This window comes from Coffea eugenioides, chromosome 9, assembly GCF_003713205.1.
Source record: "Coffea eugenioides isolate CCC68of chromosome 9, Ceug_1.0, whole genome shotgun sequence".
NCBI classification, from domain to species: domain Eukaryota; kingdom Viridiplantae; phylum Streptophyta; class Magnoliopsida; order Gentianales; family Rubiaceae; genus Coffea; species Coffea eugenioides.
This window is the reverse complement of record NC_040043.1, coordinates 14,424,004-14,447,559: the sequence shown is the minus strand read 5'-3', so window position 1 is coordinate 14,447,559 and position 23,556 is coordinate 14,424,004. Positions and strand designations below refer to the sequence as shown.

The window sequence follows — 23,556 nt, the reverse complement described above, 5'->3', positions numbered from 1 at the left end:
TCATTCATGAATGAAAGTTTTACATCAACAAAATACCAGAAACTTACGACTAATGCAACAAATGATTGAAAAAAGAAAAACTCCTCAATGTAAGTGAAATGAGAACATCAAAAATTTCTGAAGAACTATGAAAGTAAATTCAAATTAAGAAAGATAATGTTATGTATATCAATAGTTGCAAATTTTAGTTCATTATTTAGTATAAGAAAATTCCAAAGCTTTTGGAAAACACAAGAACATTTATAGTAGGAGAGAAGGTCCAATGAATGAACCATCCCTAATTGATTTTCTAATTTCCTTTTGTTTCTAAGAAGATCTTTGGTTAATTCTTCTTTAATTATTTTAATTTTTTGGATTTGTTTGAACACAAACATATTTTCTAAAAATATTTTATTTTAAGTAATCACCTTATTATCTCATATACATCATATCAGAAAACGTGTTATAGTAAATTTTTTTTTAGAAATAATCTTCTATCTAAACACAATTTAGTTGTCACATGCTTCTTATGAAATACACAATCCAACATTTTTTTTTAAACTCCATAAGTAACATTTTTCTTAGACTGAAGTAGAACATTCTAAGAGACGACAACATTTTTTTTTCCTTTAATGACTAACGTGTGCACTGATTGCAATAATTCAGATTTGCAAATCATCCATTAATGGACAAGTTTTGCAAGTAATTAGATCTTCAAAATATATGAATGCGTCTTTATATGACTAAGAAATGATAAAGGTTTTGTCCAACAAACCTTCAAACAATCTGCGGGTCCAGAAGATTGCAATTTGCAACCCTAAATGATATCTATGAAGTTGATTTCTTAAATAATGAAACTATGAAAACTTTGGCCCAAACTGGCGTGTGATTTCTTCTCATGTATTATATACACGTTTACATTAGTAAAAATTTATGATTAGTTGAAAATTTTGATGGCATTTCTCAACGCTTAATTCGTAAAGTCTCAAGTAATAAAACCCAATTCTCAACTAGATACGTCAAGGATGATCAACTAGTGTAATATTAGAGGGTTGTTTTGAAATTTCATGGTCAAATTGTAGCATATTTTTATAGTAAGAGACGTTTACTTGGTCATTCACTTTAATCGTAGGAGAGAGCTAGGAAAATCAAATAGGCAGAGACCACCTTAATTTTCCATAACTGACACTTGTTTTTCTGATTGGACTTTTGTTGCTTTAATTGGCGCTTTGATTTTTTGGGACTTATGGAATATTCATTGAAATCGAACTGCATAGGTTGGTTGTTACAGTTAATAAATTGGAATTAAAGAGATGTCCACTTTCCCTGCAAATCTGTCTAAGTTGAAAATGACAACCAAGTCGAGGGAATAATGTATTGAGTGATACAAAAGAGGAAGTGCAAGGGAGAGATCCGATTTTGAGACCTTCCACTTATATTTTTTTTAAAAAAACTCCTAAAAATTACTCCCTCTGTCCCAATGAATTTGTCGTGCTTTGGGAATCCCACATTTTTTCAACAGTGCTCCGATTTCAAAAGGTAATGGGTTATGTTCCAAGAATGCCCCGGTTGAATTAGCTATGCAGCCTGACGTGTTGCTCCATTGATGGTAGGATAGAGTAGTGATATGATTGTGGGACCCATACATATGATATATTTTCAAGCCCTTTTGGAGAAAGTGCAATGCACGAATCCTCCTGGTTCTAACGTGACACTCACACACCATCACATGAAAATTCTCTATTTCACAGGTGAACTTTGGGGCCCACTAAAATATAAGAATCTTGTTGTAAGATTTAAGGGTATCAGTGGAAATCGGTGAAAGTTTTTATTACCATTATTGGTAAGTGACACTAATTTTGGGACGGACTAAAAAGGAAAGCATGACACTTCTAATGGGACGGAGGGAGTATATTATAGATAAAGAAAGGCAAAAAAATGCGATTTTTATTTGACAAATGAGTTTCTCAAATCGAAATTCGTAGTTTGAAGATTATGTACCAAAAAAGTTGTAACTTCAGGTCATTTAGACCAGGTCAAATTGTAGCATATTTGCTTACTTTTCCTTTATAATAACAGTTGACTGAAATTTAAGGTGACAGGCTTGGATAAAACTGAATACACATTCCAATTCTTTGTGCTTATAGGTGGAGATTGGACGAAGAATTATTTTTCAAACCAGTAACACCTGCACCAAGAAAATGGGAATTCCAGCTTCATTATAGCTTCACTCACCTCAATCTTGTCTTCGGTTACATACCTCAACTTCAGATGCTATAAGTTTTTGCTTTCTTTTAAGCCAAATGAACATATTTTAATGATGTAGAGATGAAGGTTGAACAAAGCCCTGAGTTTTCCCAGAATTTTGAAGGATTTGAAGGTCTTTGACTTGTCTTTTAAAGGAAATGGAGGTTTTATGTTGAACAACAAATGCAATTATTAAGATGACAATGTACAAAAGTACAACAGGTAATCCAACACTAATATAATGTTACATGTTAATATCTTAGTGTATGCTCTGAGATAATGGATTAAACAAATTAATTCCAATTCTCTAACAAAGAAGTGGAAGTAATTTGTTTAATTATGGTGTTATCTTGATTATAGACCCATGATGCGTCTTCCTTACGCACCAACATGGGCCTGTGTTTTCTCCAAGATTTCTAGTATTTCACATTTAGGATTAAAATAAGGTAAATGTTAATCATACTCCACTTTTTTATAACGGTCTATCTAACGACTGCCCTTGTTAATATATATTTCAGATGTTATATTTTTGAAAATATAAGATTAATTAATGAAAGTAAATAAATACAAGGGAGGGTAGGTAAGATTAAATAGGAAAAGTATATAAATGTAATGGAGGATTATAATTGTTAGTATATGTATATATATGGTAGATTAGATAAATGTTAGATGTGTTAACGGATGCCCTAGAAAAACCCTTTTTGTAATGGCATTTCCATTATTATTATTATATAATTTTCATTTGCTAGACTATACGGTACTCCCTCCATTCCACTTTGATGGTCTTCATTTCTTTTCACACAATGTAAGAAAAATTAAGTAATTTTATTGAAAGAGTAAATCTAGTATATTGTTTTCTTAAAATACCCTTATATAATATTAGATGTATGACTAATCATTATACCTTTATATTAATTACAGTAACAATACTAATAGAAAGAGACACTATGAAAGACATGAATCAAAGCAATTATTGAATAAGGTAGGTTACACTCATTGATAACAAAGCACATTAAATAAGAGTATGTTAGAGAAGTTAAAAATTAACTATACTTTGGGATGAATGGAAAAGAAAAATAAGATTACCAAAGTGGTATAGACGGAGTAAAAATGATAATGGGAGTACTATTATAGAATGTGTAATATGATTAACATTTTCTAAAGGCAACATTAATTTGTTCATAATTGATAATCCAACTAAAGCCAAGATTATTGGTCCTTGTGTGGTATGAACAATTGAGCAAAGCAAAAGAACAGCGTATAGAGACGGGCAGACCAACGACTAACTATACTCCATGTTGGTCATTTTGTTCAGTCTCATGCACCTTCTATCTGCCCCATCAATCTCCCCTTTAATAGATCGATTTAAACTTTTAGAGCATTTTCTTGGATCAAACTTAGAGATTTTGTTCATTAATGTTAGATTGTAAGAACTCTCTGGGATGCTTTTCGTCTGCTTCCTCACAATTATAAAAACCATCAAAATTACAACGAGTTCACTTGCGAGCAACTCTAACCTGAATAGCGGGAGTCTGAGACCTATCTAAGCCCAAGGCCCCCCTTGCCATTCTGGGAAAGTCTTGCTGTGAAGAATACAAGACAAAATCCTCTGACCGTGCCCCCACCTTGGCCAACGCATCCGCCACCTGATTCGCCTCACGATAACAATGCCCCACAGACCATTCCACACCCTGAATCGCCTCTAAGGCAGCTATCTCCGGCTGAATTACCCACGGACACCTTGATTTCTTGAGCAGTATGTTGACTAACACAAGAGAATCCACCTCCACCTGAATCCGCAAGAATCCCCTAAGGAGACATTGCTGCACTCCAACCAACAAGGACATAATCTCTGCTTGAAGGCAAGTCAGCTCCGCAAGCGGAGTCGAAAACCCAAACACCACTACACCAGATGAATCCCGGAGCACACCACCCCCACCACTAGCGCCCGGGTTGCCCAACGAGCATCCATCTGTATTTAGCTTGAAAGCCCCCTGGGTTGGAAGCACCCAATGAACCAGACTATGGCAATAACGAGGCCTCCATCCACAAATATTGGAATAAAATGCCAACCAAGATCCATGTCCCATAGCCTCCCCTGCATACTTCCCGCAAAAAAGCCCCACAATATCCGCGAGGATGCGATCACACATGGCTTCCCTACGCAGACACTTCCCTTCAAAAACCGCAAGATTTCGTGCTAACCAAATATGCCAGCAGATTATACTAGGCACCAGTACGTGAAGTGATGCCAAACGCGAACTACATTTCGGTTGACACCACCAGCCAGCCAGACGTGAACGCGCCCCACTCCCTCGGTACGTCACCCCCGCACCGTTCCCAAAGAATGTCCACAAAAACTGAGCTACATCACCTTCCCCAAATATATGGTCCAAAGATTCGGATTGCGGGGCCGAACAACAAAAACACTTGGAAGGACCATACACATGCAATCGTCCTAGCACAGACGCCAAAGGCAATCGATCCTGCAACAACCGCACCATGAAAAAAGATACCTTTATTGGTATCAAAGAATGCCATACCCTACTAAACATGAATGAGGAAGGACTCTGCCTGCCCAGGAGCACATAGGAAGAAGCAATCGAGAAATCCCCAGACTCCGTCAATGCCCACACCGCACAATCATCCGCGACCCCCACTGGGGGAGGTTTGGTAACAATTTCTGACACTATATCATCCGGAACCCAGCGCCGCAACAACTGTTGATTCCATCGTCCATTCAACACGAAATCACGTACTGGATGATCAGAGACACTTTGTAGTCGCTGACAAAGAGGTCCAGATCCAAGCCAATTATCAAACCAAAAGTTACACTGACCAGACCGGACCAGCCACCAAAGATTTTGCTCCGCCACCTCACGCACTTGAAGCATGCGGCGCCACACATATGAGCTACCCTGCACCGTCCCCACCATGCATGGATGACTCCGCCGACAGTATTTTGCCTGCATAAATGTCGACCATAAACAATCACTTGTACGGAACCGCCACCACAGTTTGATTGAGAATGCTGACTGGACCTCCAGTAACGAACGAATACCTATTCCCCCCTGAGACAAGCTGGCACACAAATCATCCCATTCGATCCAGTGATGCCGGAAACCACCCTCCCGCTCCCCCCAAAGAAAATTGGCCATGGCCCGTTCAGCCAAGGCAAGGACTCCTCTTGGGGGACAAGCTGCCGCAAGCAAGTGAGTCGGAATCGCAGAGAGAACATGCCTTATGAGTATGAGACGCCCCCCACTGGATAGAAATCTGGATCTCCATGAAGAAATTTTATTAATGACTGACTGCACCATCTCCATGAAGTACACACTCTTTCGACGCCCTGTGAAAAGCGGGCAACCCAAGTATCGCACAGGAAAAGATTTGAGGCCAAAACCCGTTGCCCGCCGAACCCTCGCCATACAATAGCTAGGCAACTTATCATGAGCCAAGAAACCACACTTCTGAACATTAATCTTCTGCCCCGATATTGCCTCATACCCGCCAATCGTTTGCATGACACACCTCAAAGAAGAGGAACAAGTACTAGAAAAAACCAGGACATCGTCAGCATAACTAAGATGAGTGATCTTAGGGCATCCTCTAGGAACTGAAAAGCACTTGAACTCCCGATTCTCCAAAAGCTTATTTAGAGAGCGAGACATCACCTCCACACCAATGATAAATAGACCTGGGGACAATGGATCGCCTTGCCGAATCCCTCGCGTAGATTTAAAAAACCCCACACTCGCTCCATTAACCAAAACTGAAAACCAGCTATTCGACACCAATCTCCAAACCCTATCAATCCATTGCTCCCCAAACCCAAATCTACGCAAGACCATAGTAAAAAATACCCAAGAGACACGATCGTAAGCCTTTGACATATCTAGCTTAAGAGCAACATCAGCATTTTCAGAGGTTCTACCCATACTAGATAGCAACTCCTGCGCAAGCAAAAAGTTATCTGAGATGATCCGCCCCCGAACAAATCCACTCTGCTGCGGGGAAATGATCTTAGGAAGTATTTGAGCCAAGCGATCCGCCAAAATTCGCGAAATTAGCTTGTTAACGAAGTTACACAAGCTAATCAGGCGAAAATGCGAAAAGTCTTGGGGATGCGCAATCTTAGGAATAAGCACAATGGAGGTCACGGTAATTGCACGCGGCAGCTCAGCCCCACAGAAGAAACTACCCACTGCTCTAACCACATCCTCACCGATAACCAACCAAGCAGCCGTGAAAAATTTACCCGTATATCCATCCGGGCCCGGAACACTATCCCCATCCATCGCAAATACCGTACTACGAATCTCCTCCTCAGAGGGAACCTGCTCCAACAAATCATTCTCCTCAGCTGACAAAATTTTTGGGATATGATTAAGCAAACTAGAAGAAGAGGCCACCTATTGAGCCGTAAACAAACCCTCAAAATACCGCACTGCCTCAGCACCTATCTCCTCTTCTGACTCAGCCCACCCCCCTCTACCATTCCTAATCCTGTGAATGATCGACCGTGCCGTTCTGTGTTTGACTACAGAATGAAAAAACTTTGTATTACGATCTCCCTCCTGCAACCATCTCACCCGCGCCTTCTGTTCCCAAAACATCTCCTCCACTCTCAAGGCAGCCCGCAAACGACCTTGAGCTAGGTGTAAATTCACCCTAGCGTCAACCGACTCATCACTTTCCACTCGTAACTCCGCAAGCCTCACCTCCTCTTCCTGCTGCCTAACTGTCTGAAAAATATCCCCGAAGGCCTCCCTGTTCCATGCTTGGATAGCGCCCCTAAGACGCTTCAATTTACAACAAAGAAATTGCAGAGGAGAACCAGTGCATGGATGCCCCCATGAATCCCGAACCATAGGCAAGAAATCCTCCCGCCCCGTCCAAAAATTAAGAAACTTAAAAGGACGCGGTTTATTGTCCAATCTGGTGGCAACGGACATCAGGAGTGGAGCATGATCAGATGATTCCCTGGCAAGATGAGATACCGCCAAATCCAAACCCAAGTCCAGACAGCCCTCATTCACCAAAACCCGATCCAATCTCTTCCAAATTCTTGCCCTGCCCTGCCTATTGTTACATCAAGTAAAGCGAGCGCCAGAAAAACCAATATCTGTGAGATTAGCCTCAGTGATAAAATCCTTGAACTCCATAGCTTCAAAAGGGGCAAAAGCCCGACCCCCTTTCTTCTCCGCAGCCTCTAGAATTACATTAAAATCCCCCCCAACAACCCATGCTGCAGAACCTGGGTTATCCCGCAATAAACCATCCCAGAGTTCACATCTCTCCTCAGACGTGCACCGCGCATGCACAAAGGATACAACCAGTTGAGACCCCGATAAGTGCTCGTGGGACAACCGTACAGACACATGCTGGGAACTCTCTCCAACAATCAAACCTGAGAAAGGTTCTTTAAAGAAAAACCACACCAAACCCTCCTTATTATGCACCAAGCCATGAAAATTTAATTTGTACCTATACCGTTCAGCCTTGTCGACCTTCAACCAAGGCTCACAAAGGGCCAAAAATTGAAGATTATGCACTTTAATTAACTGTTTAATCCTTCTCAATTTTGGAGCTTTAGAGATGCCCCGAATATTCCAAAATAGACCCTTAATCATTTAAAAGAGCATGGGAGGAATTCTGTGAGTTTGTCAAATTAGACCGCAATTGTCTGTCAGAGGGAAAAACCGCACGAATACCTTTTTGTTTGGGCTTGTGAACCACCACCAAACTATCGAGAGCTCCAGCCGCTGACACGAAGTTCCCCTCCTGGAAACACACTTGGTGACATGGAGGCAACTTGCCCACTGGAGACAGAGTCTCCTCATCACTGCTCGAGTCCAGCCTCTAATCTCCGTCAGACAAAGCCGCTCGTCCTTCACCAGCATCAGGGGAAGAACTCCCCACAGCACCAGCCTGTCCCTGTACCCTGACCTGGTGGCCACTCCCTCGCACGACGCCAGCTGTAATCTGTGGCAAGACAATCTCCAACCTACCTTTCTGTTCTGCAACATCCCCATGTCTCTCCCGCGACACCTTACTACCTGTTCCAATCGCATCCATCTCCTCCCCAGTGCCTTTCTCCCCCACCATAGCTGAGTCAGTATCCCTAGTCATTAGCACCGCACCAGTCTTGTCACCCGACCCCCTAGCCTGCATATCCTCTTCCACAGGTTCGTGGGCTACCTGGTCTGCCAACTGGTGAATGATTGCATCAGCCACAGAAACAATCCCAGCCTCCACCAGCGTCGCTACATCCCGTGCAGGCTGCGGCTGTGATTGGAGAAACTCCCCCTCAGTCACAGCCACCTGCTCCTCCCCCGCATCCTGCTGCCCCTCCCCCACGGCCTGTGCTGCGCCAACCTGAACCATCCCAGCAGACATCCCAATCAATTCCCCACGCTCTTCAGAACCCTGTCCATACACCACCTCCTGCCGCTGAACCTTGGTCACACGCAAATCGGGGTGCTTGATATGGCAATTAGCGTCGTCGTGTCCGTGGCGGTAGCAATGACCGCAATACTTAGGAAGACTCTCAGGGATCAAAGCCTGCCAAAAACCATCCCCATCTCCCATATCAACCCAGACCCTTGCTGGAAGAGTTTTTAAAAGATCTACTTCAACACAAACCCGCGCTACGTTTGGGCGAGAGAAAGCAGCCGTTGCCTTGTCCACAAACAGGGGAGTACCCAAACAAGAAACGATGTGAAACAGACAGGGTTTAACAAATAAATGAATCGGTAACTTGGGCAAGCGAAACCAAACAGGCACAAGAGATGATTCTCTGTCCACATGAAATTTAGATGTCCATTTGAACACCCTCATGGGCCGGCCATACACATACCACAGACTCCTAGACCAAACCCGAAGAAAATCTGCTTCACCATGAAATCTCAGCAAAACATGCCTAGCATATAAGAGTCCTACAGAAATCATGTCTTTCAAATCCAGCGTGGAAAAAAATTTCCGCAAATCTGGCAGCAAGGGACGACCTTTGGAAAACTTCCCAACCAAAGTATAACGAAAAGGATTCGCCACCGCTGCTATGTCATCTGCCTTGAAGACGACGGCCGGCTCTCCACGATGTGTAGAAAATGACGCCTGAACTTTCGCAATCTCCGCCGGCGACCCTTGCTCAAACAACTCAGAGAAGGCCTTCTTTCGAAATGAGAGGGAGGAAGAATTCTGGTGCCCTCCACCCAGCCGTGGAGGGCCAGGCGCGGCTGCCATGCGGCCAAAAAAACCGAAACCCTAAACTTTCTAAAAAAGGAAGGATGTGGAGAGCAATAATGCTGCTTTAGGTAAGTTTCTTCAAGGATTTGCATATAAATTTAGGTAAGTTGTAAACAAGTTATAATAAAGTGTAAAAAAAATTAAAATGATCATTTTACCTTAAAATAGACAGCACACACAAAGGGCTCAATTTGTGGGGAACATTTCAAAATGATTTCAGCACACACAATATGCTTTTCACGTCTGATAGATAATGTACTACAAAATATTTAAGTAGGAAGAGTAATAAAATTTGAAATTCTTAAAAATAGTCAAAATACTTAAGTAGGAAGTTAAGATATTCAATTTGAAAGGGAGGGTATCTAAATACTTGTGTCCCTACAAATGGAGAAATTCAACATAATAACGCTATCTTAATTAATTCTTGTCTCCCTACGAATAGAGAAATTCAACTCAAGGCTCACAAGCAAAAATCTGAAAATCTAACTAGACTGTCAACTAACCATTTGGAATTTTAATTTTTAGGTAACGATTTGGAATTTTACTTTGACAAATTCATGGTCAAATGGTGGGAGGTTTAGCTTTATCCGATAACCGTTTCTTTTCAAACTGGATTTGTGTAGCTGAAAAACTTCTATATATTGCAACCAATCCCGAACCGAAGCAATTACCCCCTAGTAATTTAGTACTAAGAAAATGAGAAATCTTAGCATCATTCTAGCTTCATTCTTTTTCTCGACCTTGGTTGCAATTTCATTTGCAGCTTCTGATCAATCTGTCCATCAGACATTTGTTCAATGTCTAGAAAAACATTCTTCACCCAACATTTCTGCAGTAATTTACACCCCAAACAACTCTTCATTTCCCACTGTTTTGCAAGCCTACATCAGAAATCTAAGATTCAATGAGTCCACCACAAGAAAGCCTTTCCTCATCCTCACTGCTTTGGATGTTTCTCATATCCAAGCAGCTATCATCTGCGCAAAAGCGCAAGGCCTGCAGATGAAAACCCGAAGTGGAGGGCATGACTATGAGGGCGTTTCCTACATCTCTGAAGTCCCCTTCTTCATCCTTGACTTGTTCAACATTCGATCAATCAGTGTTAACATAGAAGAAGAGACAGCTTGGGTTCAAGTTGGAGCAACTCTTGGTGAAGTATACTACAGAATTTATGAGAAAAGCAAAGTTCATGGCTTCCCTGCCGGAGTTTGTCCCACAGTTGGCGTTGGCGGGCATTTCAGTGGAGGTGGCTACGGCAACATGATGAGGAAATATGGCCTTACAGTAGACAATATTATTGATGCACAAATCATCGATGTGAATGGCCGAATTCTAGACCGAGCAGCAATGGGAGAAGATCTGTTCTGGGCTATCACTGGAGGTGGAGCTTCGAGTTTTGGAGTTGCTCTTGCATACAAGATAAATCTGGTCCGTGTTCCCCCTAAAGTTACAGTGTTCAGGGTGGAAAGGACTTATGAGCAAAATGCAACGTATCTTGTTCACAGGTGGCAGGAAGTTGCAGACAAGTTGGACAATGACATCTTCATAAGAATGATTATTGATGTGGTCAATAATACTCGTACAGGAGGTAAAACTATAAGATCAGCGTTCTTCACGTTGTTCTTGGGAGACTCGGCAAGACTTCTTTCTCTGATGAATGAAAGTTTTCCTGAATTGGAATTGCGACAATCAGATTGCATTGAGATGAGTTGGGCTAAATCTGTACTTTACTACACCAACTTCACCCTTGGAACTCCTGTTGATATACTTCTTAGCAGAGATCCTCAAGCACGAAATCATCTGAAAAGGAAATCTGATTATTTGAAAAAGCCTATGCCAATAGAAGGCATAGAATTCATCTTCAAGAAAATGATTGAATTGCAGACTCCAGTCTTGACTTTCAATCCTTACGGAGGAAGAATGGCCGAGATTCCAGCCTCGGCCAAACCCTTTCCCCATAGAGCTGGGAATATTGCAAAGATTCAGTATGCAACAGACTGGCATCAAAATGGCGTCCAGACGGCCGAGCATTACATCAAGTTGACCAGAGCTTTACATAAATATATGACTCCTTTTGTCTCCAAGTTCCCCAGGGAAGCATTTCTCAATTACAGAGATCTTGATATAGGGATCACCCATAATGGCAAGAACAGTTACGCCGAGGGACTTGTTTATGGAATTAAGTACTTCAAGGAAAATTTTAACAGATTGGTAAAAGTTAAGACCGCGGTTGATCCTGACAATTTCTTCAGGAATGAACAAACCATTCCGGTGTCTCCTTCTAGGAAATACTAACAATAAAGAAGTTATCATGTAGCTTTGGTTTTGTTGATTGTTGTTTTCTGTAATTTATTTGGATTGCAAACTGCAAAGTGTCATAAATGATTCTACACAAAGCACACAGAATAAAGATTATTTTGTCAAAGTTTTGTACTTGATTTAGCTCAAGTAATTGGACTATAATTCTCCCATTATTGGGTTAACGGCCTATATATCATGTAGCTCAAGTTTTGTAGGCTATTTATAAAATAATCAAAACTATATCATTCTTATTATGTGAATGCCATTCTTAATATTATCGATGGTATCTGTGGAATATCGACATTGAAATCTAGGAAGAGAATTTTAATGCATTAAATGTCCTTATCAAATTGAAATATTTGTACTAGATCCCTACCCTACTATATTAAAAGAAAAAGTTAAATTTAGTGACTTAGTGTTTTAGTTCTCACTTTTCAATCATAGCTTTACAACAAATTCTGACGACTTTCTTACATATCCCAATGTACTAAGAATTTGTTATCGGGGCTTTTTATGTAATACCGACCTTGAGATTTTGAAAAAGAAATTGAATCCCTTATGAAATTGAAATTGATTTGGAAAAGTTTTAGTTTTACTTAGAACAAAATTTAGTAAAAACCAAATTTCTTTTTACCGTATAGATTCTGATGATTTCCATCATTATCAATGTCATAATTAAGTGCGGCTCTTTATATAATGTGCTTATTAACATGATGGATATTTTATCTACGTGCGATTTTTACCATTGTGTTGGATATATTATCATTTGCTTAACCGGGCATAAACAAGAAGCTAGAGATACATATAGGTTTTCAAAAAAACAGACAAAGTTTAAAAAATATGCCTGGCTGAGTGCAATATTTGTCCAAGGTAGAAGCCTTTTTAATTCTTTTTAAGGTTATTAATATAATACTGGCTTTTAATATAAAACTAATTCAACTTAATTTCCATCTGGAATAAAATTATAAAAATGGGATTCAGAAAGTAGTAATGAACGGGAAAGAAATTTTAGGGGGTTAAAAAAGCAAAGAAAATATGACAAATAATATGATATGACAAAAAAAGGACATATTGAATGAAAGTAGGAAATTCATTTTCCTTTTAATAACAATTTAGACGAAGGGGGATTAAAGTACCAATGGACTGTTCCGGGGTGTGGAGAAAATTGTTGAAATTAAGATTTTAGCACATCCTTTTATACAAAAAAAAATGTGGGAAATAGATTACAAACAAATTTCTGGTTTGATTCATGGTACCCTGTAGGACCTTTGCATTTGTCTTTTTCGACAAACATGTTAACATCTTTTGGCTGTAATGGCCAAGATTGTAGCAGAGCGTATTTGAAAGGAGCAGTGGAAGTGGCCCCAAGGGAGGAAACTGTCAAGAGAAGTAACGACGGTGATGTTGGCAATACCTTGTTCCTTTGTGCCCAGACTTTGACAGTAATGATAATACAAGATGGACTGCAAATGGTTCAGGCGTTTTCAAATTAAAATCAGCCATGGAAGCCTGCCATCAGAGGGAAGAGACCACATGTGGGATGGTACGGACTGGTTTGGTGTAAGAATCACATTTCTAGTGTGCTTTCATTCTGCAGTTGCTACGTAAGTGAAGAAAGAACACGGTTGATAGGTTGCAGAAGTGGGGGTAAAGATAGATTCTGAAGCATGTGTTTTCTGCTCAAGGGTGGAGGAGAGCGTATATGACACCTATTTCTTGATTGTCCTGTGACACAAAAAGCTCAAAGCATCCAAATACTCTTGGGCAATTAGTACTTTCAGTCATCAGTATTAAACTAAGGACTAGTATTAGCAGTAACTGTTTACAGTATCTGGAGGGTGCGAAATGAAGTCAGATTCCAGTCCAAATACAGGACTGCTGTGGGAATTTTGGACTCCATTGTTACTAGTCTAATATGCTGTTTTATCTTGGAACAATTGGAGATTGCTGGTGAAATAGGGGATACCTACTATTTGTATGAGATAGTGAGAATCTGAGAAGAGTTTCAGGAATACTATAGAAGTGTATATAATAGTGGAGAAATTTCTAAATTTATGATGAAATTTAAAATTTTTCTACAAATGGGGCTTTTTGAGTTTGGCATTCTGTATAAGAGATGTTCGCATTTGCCGAATGCGAGCTCACTGAGATCGCATTTAGCAAATGCGATTTATTATTGAATTTCTGATTTTTGCAAAAATAAAAAAAAAAAAAAATTTTTTGCTGTAGGCCTCGCATTTGTCAAATGCGAGGTCAGGCATCCAAATGACAAATGCAAGGTCAGGCATCCAAACCTCCATCTTTGGACTTCTGAACCAGGTCTGGCCACATCTACGTTTCCATGTTTACAACAAATTTCCTCACACTTAACATGAATAGTTTGCAAAAAGCGTATAAATGCAAATACGAGGTCTGAAGCTTTAGTGTATTTTAGGGAAATAATTTTTTTGGGTAGTCTTTTAAGTTTATACTGTTGGCTCTGGCCTTTCAGCCAATTCGTGTCTCAAGTTCATTTTCCCTTTGGGTAAGAATTTTGGTTGAATACTACACAACTGCTGTTGAATTTAAGGTTGTCGACGTAGGATTTACAAAATATATTTTGACTGATTTCATTAAACTCACCTGACAGATGCAATACGAAAAATACGAGATATTTTATGCCGGTCCAAAGTAACTTTTAACCATGGGCCCCTTTTGATAAGTGAATTTTTTGGGTGTTTGTCTAAAACTTTACTGTAACTTACTGTAGAAGTTTTTAAAAAAATTTTTGAAGTGTGTTTTTTTTTTGAATATTTTGAAGTGTATAATTTAAAAATTTTGAGAACTTTTTTGAGGTTATGTAGCTAAAGTTTTTAAAAAACTTGTAGCAAACAAACATGGCAAAAAACTTGTCTGCCAGACAAGGTATATCTCGTAATTATTTTTGAACCAATAAAAAAGTTTTTTTAAGTCAACATATAAGGGTCATATTTGATTCCATTTAATATGTCAAGTGAATTTCACTTAATATGTTAATTAGTAGGTCTGTCCTTGTATATCTACGTAAAACATTTCTATAAGTATGCCAATGCCCAATAGTTGTTCCCCATTCAACCACAAAGCCTTTTTTCCCCCTTGTCGAATTAGTTTATCGAACAAAAATCATGGTGCATCCATCGTGCCACAAAGCCTTTTTTCATTAGAGTTTAATGAAGGTTGCCTAACGTAGGCGACCTGGCATTTGACAAATGCGAAGCCTGATGCAAAAAATTTTTTTTTTTTAGATTTTTGCAAAATCAGAAATTCAATAATAAATCGCATTTGCCGAATGCGAACTACCTATTCTTAGAAACCCCAACACAAACAACCCCTCAAATAGAAAACTTTTTTTTTTCATAATAGTTTTAGAATTTTCTCATAATAGTGACATTTTGGGTGTAAACTTTAGATGGAGGGGAAGCCAAAGATTTTGGATGCTGATTAGTTGGTTGCATTATAGAAGTATTATAGAAATTTCAGTGAACGTTGTTGGCCATACCATAGTTCGTATTTTAAGTTTCTAATATTTTTGTCATTCACTTTGCATGAATTTTGCGACTTTTGCGACAGTTAACACTGGTTTTGGACTTACACTTAGTAAGACCCTAACTTTTCTTCCTTTTTTTTTTTGAAGAGACATCTAGGCATTACAAAAAGAAGGGGGAAAATAGAACATAATTTTCCTTGTCATCAAGCAAAAAATAAAGTAATTTTCTTTGCTATGATAACTTTTAGAAACAAAAAATAGGAAGAGAACAAATTTCTTGAAAAGTAATTATGTGTATCTAAGTAATGGACTATTGGCCTTTAACAAACATAAATTTAATAACAGGTAATTTTCTACTGCAAGTGTTAGTGATGAAAATTTTGCACTAAAAGCCTAAGTCAACTAAGCTCTCCCACATATTGGACAGCTATTTACAGCCACCTTGCTTGATGCCTCAACCTCATCACCTCAACGGCTCAACCAGAACATTTTTTCTTTTCTCCTTTAATATATATTGGCTTTTATTGTACTTGTTTTGTCCATAGACTACAAAAAGTCTTAGAGAAAAATAGAATCAATTATTTCAAGTACTTGTTTATGCCATATTACAATATATATGAATCACTTTTTTCAAAAATATAACAACAAATTATTGGAAATAAATCAAGAAAGTTGCAGATCAGCTTTGGCATAGTATTTGAAATCTGTTTAACAGTACAACCTTTGTGGTCTTAGGGTTGTTGTCTTTATTGGTATTCCTAACACTAAACTAAATGGCTGCTAGGGTTTCGGGCTGCTAGGTTGTGGCTGCTAAGGTTTTGACAGAAGCCATGGCAGCAGAGGCTGCCCTCCCACCTCGAGGGGGGGCACCTTGAATCTTTGTCTCCGTCTTTCAGGAAGAAGGTCTTTTCAGAGTTATTCGCTAACATCGCGCCAATGCAGGTTCATGCAACTACATCGACTCATCGGGGTGAGCCGGCAGTGGTCTTCAAGGCTGCTGATATGATAGCAGTATCATTCCCATTCCGATACACTCTGGTAGGAAAGTTCTCAAAGGGTAGGCTGGTAATGCCAAAGCTACGAAAATTTTTCACTACGTTGGACTTGAAGGATGCGGTTACAGTCGGTCTGTTGGACGGCAGGCATGTCTTGATCACTCTCAAGAACGAGGTAGATTTTGTGGCGACGGCGGGCCGTCTGCCTAGCTCTCGCCAGGACTCACACAAGCAATCTAGCCCAAATCCTTCCAAAGAATGACCTAAGCTATTACAACACCGTTTCCTTCCAAATAGACTGATAACTAAATCCTCATTAACTTCAAAGATAATAGCATTTTTAAGATAGCCAATCGTCGACTCTTAAATACCTCACGCGTTACAAACCAGGCAACAAAAACATACAATCCAAATACATTAGTACAAGCCAAATAACAAATCCAGGGTTTACACTTTTCCAGCTTCAAGCGGCAATCCAACATAAAAGATACAATGTCTAACTCAAACTACATGCATAAAAGTGAAATTAGATTTCAAGTCTTGCTCAAGTGCCAGATCTTGTCAAGGAAAACAAAATAACGTGGGGTGAGTTAAAGCTCAGTGGTGCCCCAAAACATGCAATCAAATAAACAAATAACAAGGATTGATTTCGACTAAAGTACACAAACAGGAAAGCGAATAGCAGCACAAGGTAGGATACAGGGGCTCTCAGGAGCCATTCTCCTCGCTTGATCAAAAGTCATCGTAGTTGACCCTCCGTCAACTCTCACTACTTACGGTCCATGTAGATCTTTTTTCTTTTGCTTAACCCGTCACCAATCATACCCCTGTCCCGGGCCCGAACACCAAATAAGAAAGCGGTAATACTCGAGTATACCCTTTGGATAAACTAGTCGAGAGATTCACTCAACGACGTCACGAAATAAGAAAGCAGTAATACTCGAGTATACCCTTTGGATAAACTAGTCGAGGGATTCACCCAACGACGTCACAACACTTGAGATATTCACGAAAATATTTCACACAAGTCACCACTCGAACGGCTAGTGTGATAAAATACACACTGCTCACTTCGATGGATCAAAAACCACTTTGCAACTATCATATATCGAGTCAAGAAAGCACTGTAACCACATAGTCATAAAACAAGCAGGGACACTCACCAAGAGTGAAGTCACAAGTCAAGCTGGGAATCAAAATCTGCGTCCTCGCTAAATCCTAGAAAACCAAGTTTTAAGAACTATAAGTTTTCTATTCAAGTTCTAGGTTTATAAATATAAAAGATTCTCTAGAATATAAATAGTTTATTTTCTCAAATAATTCGACTATCCACTTAAGGTTAAAATTAGTAAAAGTAGAAAAATGTTTCATATGGCTTTCTTCAAAATACTTTTCTTTCTAAAGGTGCAACTAGAGCTACTTTACTGGAATACGTTATCTTGCCGAGCAAGTTTTCCTCTAGAACAACTAGCCTGGGACAAATTTTAAGGAAAGAAAAGAAAGTAAAACAAGACTTAGGGTCTTAGAAACTAGTGAAATCATTTTCTAAAAATAATAAGGCTAGTTTAAGCTAAAGGATGAAATATCGAGTCGGCAAAGTTTAGAAAATCCCTACACAAGAATTTCTAATGTTAACGTATAATACTAAGTTTTATTGTTCAATATTAGAGCGAAGATATATTTAAATAGTTTGCTTAAAACTTTCTCAAGTTCACAGGACCAAAACGGATTCCTTACGATTCCGATTCACAAGCACGTAATATTTCAGATTTGCCAATATAGCGAACTCACATTTCAAATAGAAATCTCACTAGGGCTTCGTCAATCATTAGCCCTAGGTTTCAACAAATTCATTTCTGATAAAAAATTAAACAAAAGACCAAGGCTTCATCAATCATTAGCTCTTGGTATCCAACATTCTCATATCAGATCACAATTGAACAAAATAAATGCAAAGCCTCCAAGCAATTCCGTCGACTAAACCGCAAGGGTTTTGTCAACCAAGTGGATGTAATAACAAGCAACTCCAGCAGTTAATTTCATCAAAACCGTAATGCTCGTAAAAATTACTCAAATAGCCAAGGGTTTCATCAATCATTAGCCCTTAGCATCCAACAATCATTTCTTATAGCAATATAGCCAATAATTCAACTGTTTAGAATCACTAACAGGTACATGAACACAGGGACAAAATTTGCAACACTATCTTATCCAAGATTTCAACCAAAATCTCATTGTTTGTAACCAAATGCAGATTAAACATTTTCCAGCAATTTTTATTCCAAAATATCCATTCCAATGCCAAGAATTTCATCTCAACATTTTAGTCGTAATAAAAATCAAATTATCAATCGTATCAGAAGTTTCACATCTACGCAGCTTACTAGGCTTAAAACACACATTTCTCATGCATTTCTAAACCGTTATATTCCAAGGAAAATTCCAAATCACAAACCCTGGTCCTTCTAAGTACGTTTCAACCAACCACTTGAACAAATTCACCAAAAATTAAATTCTTGCAAAAACTACTCAAATGGCCAAGAGCTTCGTCAATCATTAGCTCTTGGTATCAAACAAACATTCCTTGCCATAAACAACAGAAATCTAACTCAAGTATAAAAGATAAGTCACGGCTCGCTTACATTCAAATAACTCTAGAAGTTCATACTTTCCTTTCTTTGATAATCAAGAAAAATTCTAGCAAATGTCAATTCAAGATGTCTATTAAATCTCCATCTCTTACTTGCTAAGTGCACTAAACTCTTATCATGCAAAAGAAAATTAGCCAACCACGAACTACTCTTAACGTCCAATACGAGAGTCTTAGCTAAAAATTCGAGAGAAACTAGTTAAATGTTCAACCCAAAACAAGAAGAAAAACCACAGCCAACTTGACTCCCAAATAACTCTAAAATTCAGATTTTTCTTCAATTTTTACTTAACAACATACAAAAGGTGATTAGCAAGCTACAAGTAAATCTTAAACATTCCATATGAAAATCTTAGTTAAAATTCAAAGGAAAACTAATTAAAGGCTCAACCTCTTCTTTCGGCCGCAATTCAGCTTTCTTTTCTTTCTCCTTTTTTTTTATTAAACACGACTCATCTCAGCTTCATGCATGATCAAAATAATTAACTATCAATCAGCTTTGATCCAGTCCAAGTGCAGACATCATAAAAAAATCATCCAACCAGAAATTTCATTCCAACCCACTCGATTGACATGCATGCATCCAGATTTTGTTTTCCTTCAAATTTCTGGTTTACACACTACTAATAAATCTCATGCAGGGCTTAATCATCCAGTATTTAGTTAGCTAAACACGCAACCAAGTGAGAATCAAACACTTTCTAGCAAATTTCATACTAGAATACCCATACAATTCCCAAAACAACTCCATCGGCTAAGCTGGAAGATTAGTTTAGCAGTCCAGCAACTTCCAATTAAATTTTCCAGCCATGCAACCGAATTCCTGGCCATAAAGTTCACATGCAACACCAAATAAAGGCTATCTATCAGATTGGGTCCAAAACTAAGCTCAGATCATCACAAATTAACAAATTAAAACTGAAATTTCCAGCTCAAGCTCTCGGCAACTTCAATTCCTTCTCAATCAGATTTTTTTATGACTTAATCTATCATCTAACCACACAACCACCACATGCAAGCCTATAATCAACATCATCTACCCTTAAACAACTAATCTAGTTCCAGAAATTACCTCAGCTTGGAGTTCACACACACGGCTAGCAGTAGAAATTAATTTCCTCCTTCTCGGCAATCCAGAAATGCAGCCGGCTAGCTCTTCCTCTCCCTTGCTTCAACTTGCGACTAGGATGTAGATAATATGGCCCTCAATCTCTTCACCAGCTCACGGATAGAAGGTAAATGAACAGCTAGTCTCTCTCTTCCCTCTCTAGTTTACGGACAGAAAGAAAGAAAAATAAAAGGCTCGGCTCTTTCTCTCTTGCTCTCTACTCTCAGCTCAGCTCACAGCAGCAAGGAGTAATAGAAGTGAGGTGTTGTGGTAATTTGTAAATGATATAGTGGAGTGTGGGGTAGTGGAATGTATATATATATATTGAGGTGTTTTAAATGGAGCTAAGTCGGTACTAGGAATGGAAGGCAATCCGGCAGAGGTGAAGATGTTTATGTTTTAGAGTTGGCCAATGGGCTTTGGTGGTTGCATGGCAAATCCGAGGTGGTGGAGGGCTAATTTGGTCCTTTCACATCTTATCCGAATTTTCACTTAAGTCATCATTCTTAATCTAATTCCACAATTTACCCCAAATGAAATTTGACTACTTACTAGTATACTATTCTTGCAAAAATTCAATTTTTGAGACTTTTACGTCTTAGGTATGCTAAGTGTACTTGTGATGGTTTTGTCTAAAATATATTGACTTCGTCTAGACGCTAAGGTTCCTGTTAACACCTAATTATTATAAACGCTTAAGATTAGCTATCGGAATACAAAGAATTTATTTTAAGACTATGAAATAATCTACCTCACGAGATGTTAATTTAACTTAACAAAACCAAGTAATTTAATATTTTAGCACAATTATATTATTCGTGACCTAAACATTCTTTGTATTTTAGCACAAATATTTTAGTATAATATTTTACACACTTATTTAAGATCAAGTAAAAATAAAAATGAAGTTTAGTAACAATCTAAAATGCAGGTGCAATACATATATTTTATATATATATTATTTTTGCACAATTATATAATTTGTAACATGAGAATTGTTTTCACGTACTCAATTAAGAACAAGTATAAATAAAGCTAGACTTTATTTAAGAATCAAAATGCAAATGAAATATGCATATAGATGAAGGTATGTATGTAGGCATTTTTTCGAGATTCTCACAGATTTCTTACGGGTTTGGTCTAGAAGTATTTGGTATGTTTGCGGTTGCTCCATGAGAGTCTTTAAATGGACACCAAAGTTCCATGTGGACAGAGAATCCTCTTTGGTTCGTGTTTGGTTTAGGTTGCCTAAGTTACCAATTCACTTGTTTGATAAGCAATGCCTGTTTCATATTGTTTCCTGTCTGGGTACCTCCCCTATTTGTTTGATGTCGCAACAGATTCTTACTCTCGATCGAATGTGGCTAGAGTTTGCGTGGAGGTAGATTTGTTGAAGGCCTTACCGTCAAGGGTGTGGCTAGATATGGGGGATTGAGATGGTTTTTGGCAATCGCTACAACCTAAAAATCTTTCGCAGTATTGTACTCACTGCTATAGGTAGGGACATGGAGAGGGTCAATGTCATGTGAAAAACCCGGAGTTGAGGCAGTCTCAACGGGAGTCACGTCACAAGGATGATTTGGAGCTGCCTAAGCCTGTGCTTGAGTCACAGGGTAAGAGGATGCGTGCAACCTAGGGGAGTCAGTCGCCCAATCCGAAGGCTGCACTAGCGGCTGGGCAAATGGCATCCTCGGGTTTGGAAGGTGGAATGATTGCGGAGATGGGTGGGGCTGTCCCTGAATCGCCTCAGATACCACGGGCTGCCCAGTTGCAGCAGACGTCAGTTCGGCAGTGTGAGGCTAGGGTTGTGGAGTCGGTGGGTCTGGAGGGTGGGGAGCAGCCTGCGGCTGTGGGTGAAGCAATGCTTGGCACTGCTGTTATAGCCCAGCGCACAGCCACAATCCTCCCTACGGCAGTAGTGTATTCTGTCATGCCAACCTGGCTCGTCAAGGAGGCTCCTAGCTGCAGCATTGATGGTGCGGTTGAGGTTGGTGAGCAGCGTTTACCGGCGTGTATCGAAAAAGGAGCGGAGCTGGATGGTTTACTCATGACAGGAATGCTACAGGTGGTTTTACCACTTCCGGAGGCGCAGGAGCAGTCCATCCCTTCTGGAGAGCTAAGAGGGGGAGCTTCAAGGTAGGGCGGAGATGGCATTGGAAGAGGAGCTTCAGCTCGTGAGAAATCACAGGAGCTTGTCCTCCATGACAGGAGGAGGTAATGCTAGTAATGCGGAATCATCGTCGTTGTTGGATATTTTCAACCTGGACCCCATAATCCAGCACGTAAAAACATGATGTGCAGCACCTAGAGGTTTCAATTGTGGCGTCCAAACACAAGATTGAAGGAACGGGCAAAGTTTCCTTCAACCGTTCTTTTACGCTCCAAGAGTAAGTCATTCCAATATTCTTATTTCGCAACTTTGTCAGATGATTAATTTCTTTCTGGAATATACGAGGTGTATCACGCCCTCCTAATTTTCGTCAATTGAAACATCTAATTCGACACCATTCTCTGCCACTGGTGGCTTTGTGTGTGCCTAAATTGCCTGCGACTTCTGCTAATATCCAGTCCATTCGTCTAAGACTTCACATGGACTCGGCCTTGATAAATAGTACTGGCTCAGTATGGGTGTTTTTCTCAAGTGCAGTATCTTGCTCATTTGTGGGTGAGTCGGATCAGCACTTGTCCATAAAAATTAATTCCCAGCTACTACCCTTCCTTATGATATTTTTTTTTGTGCATGCTAAATGTACCGTGGCTGAGCGAGAGGGCCTTTGGGCCGGGTTGCCCAAGGATAAGGAAGCGTCGGAGCCTTGGTTTATTGTAGGGGATTTTAACGTAATTACGGGAGAAGAGGAAAAGAAAGGGGGGTGCCGGTTCGACTTTGTGACAGGTGCCGAACCTGTGCAATAATAATAAATAAAACCTAACTACCACCTGAAGTAGTCAATAATCAATTCTAGTACTGGAGCAGGGACTCTAGGTGTGCAATGGGTTACTTGATTCACCCTGTTCCCGAAGAGTTTGCTTGATCCGATATACTTGAATTAATTATTTAACCGAATTCACTAACTAGTAGACAGTGGCAAGCAGGGTCGTCTTCTCAGGGACTAGCAAGAAATTTGTTCCTTTTCAAGTAAAGATTAAAGGGGGGTTTTTGGGATTAAATGCCAATTAAATAAATAAAATGCAGAAAATAATTAATTCAAAGAAATAATTAGAGAAAATCCAGCCAAGGGTACACTTCAGAAATTGTTCAGACACTGATCATCGATTCACAGATAATTCCAACAGTTATCAATAGACTAGTTATAGTTGTCATGCACGCGATAAACAACCAACCTTTCCTTAATTTTTCGATAGCTAACTATTTTTCTAACCCAAAAACAACCCTAGGTATGATCGTAAGATTTAATTTCTAGCTTGCATTAATAATTAGAAAGGCTCAATCCTAACTAACAAACACGCTATGAGGGTTTGTTTAAGTTAGATCGTATATCCCCCTGACATAAATCCAATTACG

At 39.4% G+C, this 23,556-nt stretch overlaps 3 protein-coding genes across 3 annotated transcripts; 1 reads left to right on the top strand and 2 right to left on the bottom strand.

Moving 5' to 3' along the window:
- Nucleotides 1-3,722: 3,722 nt before the first annotated feature.
- On the bottom strand, nt 3,723-7,097 carry LOC113782272. The gene is made up of 2 exons (XM_027328168.1): nt 6,659-7,097; nt 3,723-6,589 (listed from the first exon to the last, which is right to left on the bottom strand). Exons 1-2 carry the CDS (start codon nt 7,095-7,097, stop codon nt 3,723-3,725), a joined length of 3,306 nt encoding a protein of 1,101 aa, XP_027183969.1.
- Nucleotides 7,098-7,319: 222 nt separating this feature from the next.
- On the bottom strand, nt 7,320-7,859 carry LOC113782271. Its single transcript, XM_027328167.1, has one exon. It carries the CDS (start codon nt 7,857-7,859, stop codon nt 7,320-7,322), a length of 540 nt encoding a protein of 179 aa, XP_027183968.1.
- Nucleotides 7,860-10,169: 2,310 nt separating this feature from the next.
- LOC113783579 (berberine bridge enzyme-like 8) lies at nt 10,170-11,904 on the top strand. The gene has a single exon (XM_027329762.1). The coding sequence runs from the start codon at nt 10,171-10,173 to the stop codon at nt 11,767-11,769; it is 1,599 nt and encodes a 532-aa protein (XP_027185563.1). The 5' UTR covers nt 10,170; the 3' UTR covers nt 11,770-11,904.
- Nucleotides 11,905-23,556: the final 11,652 nt, after the last annotated feature.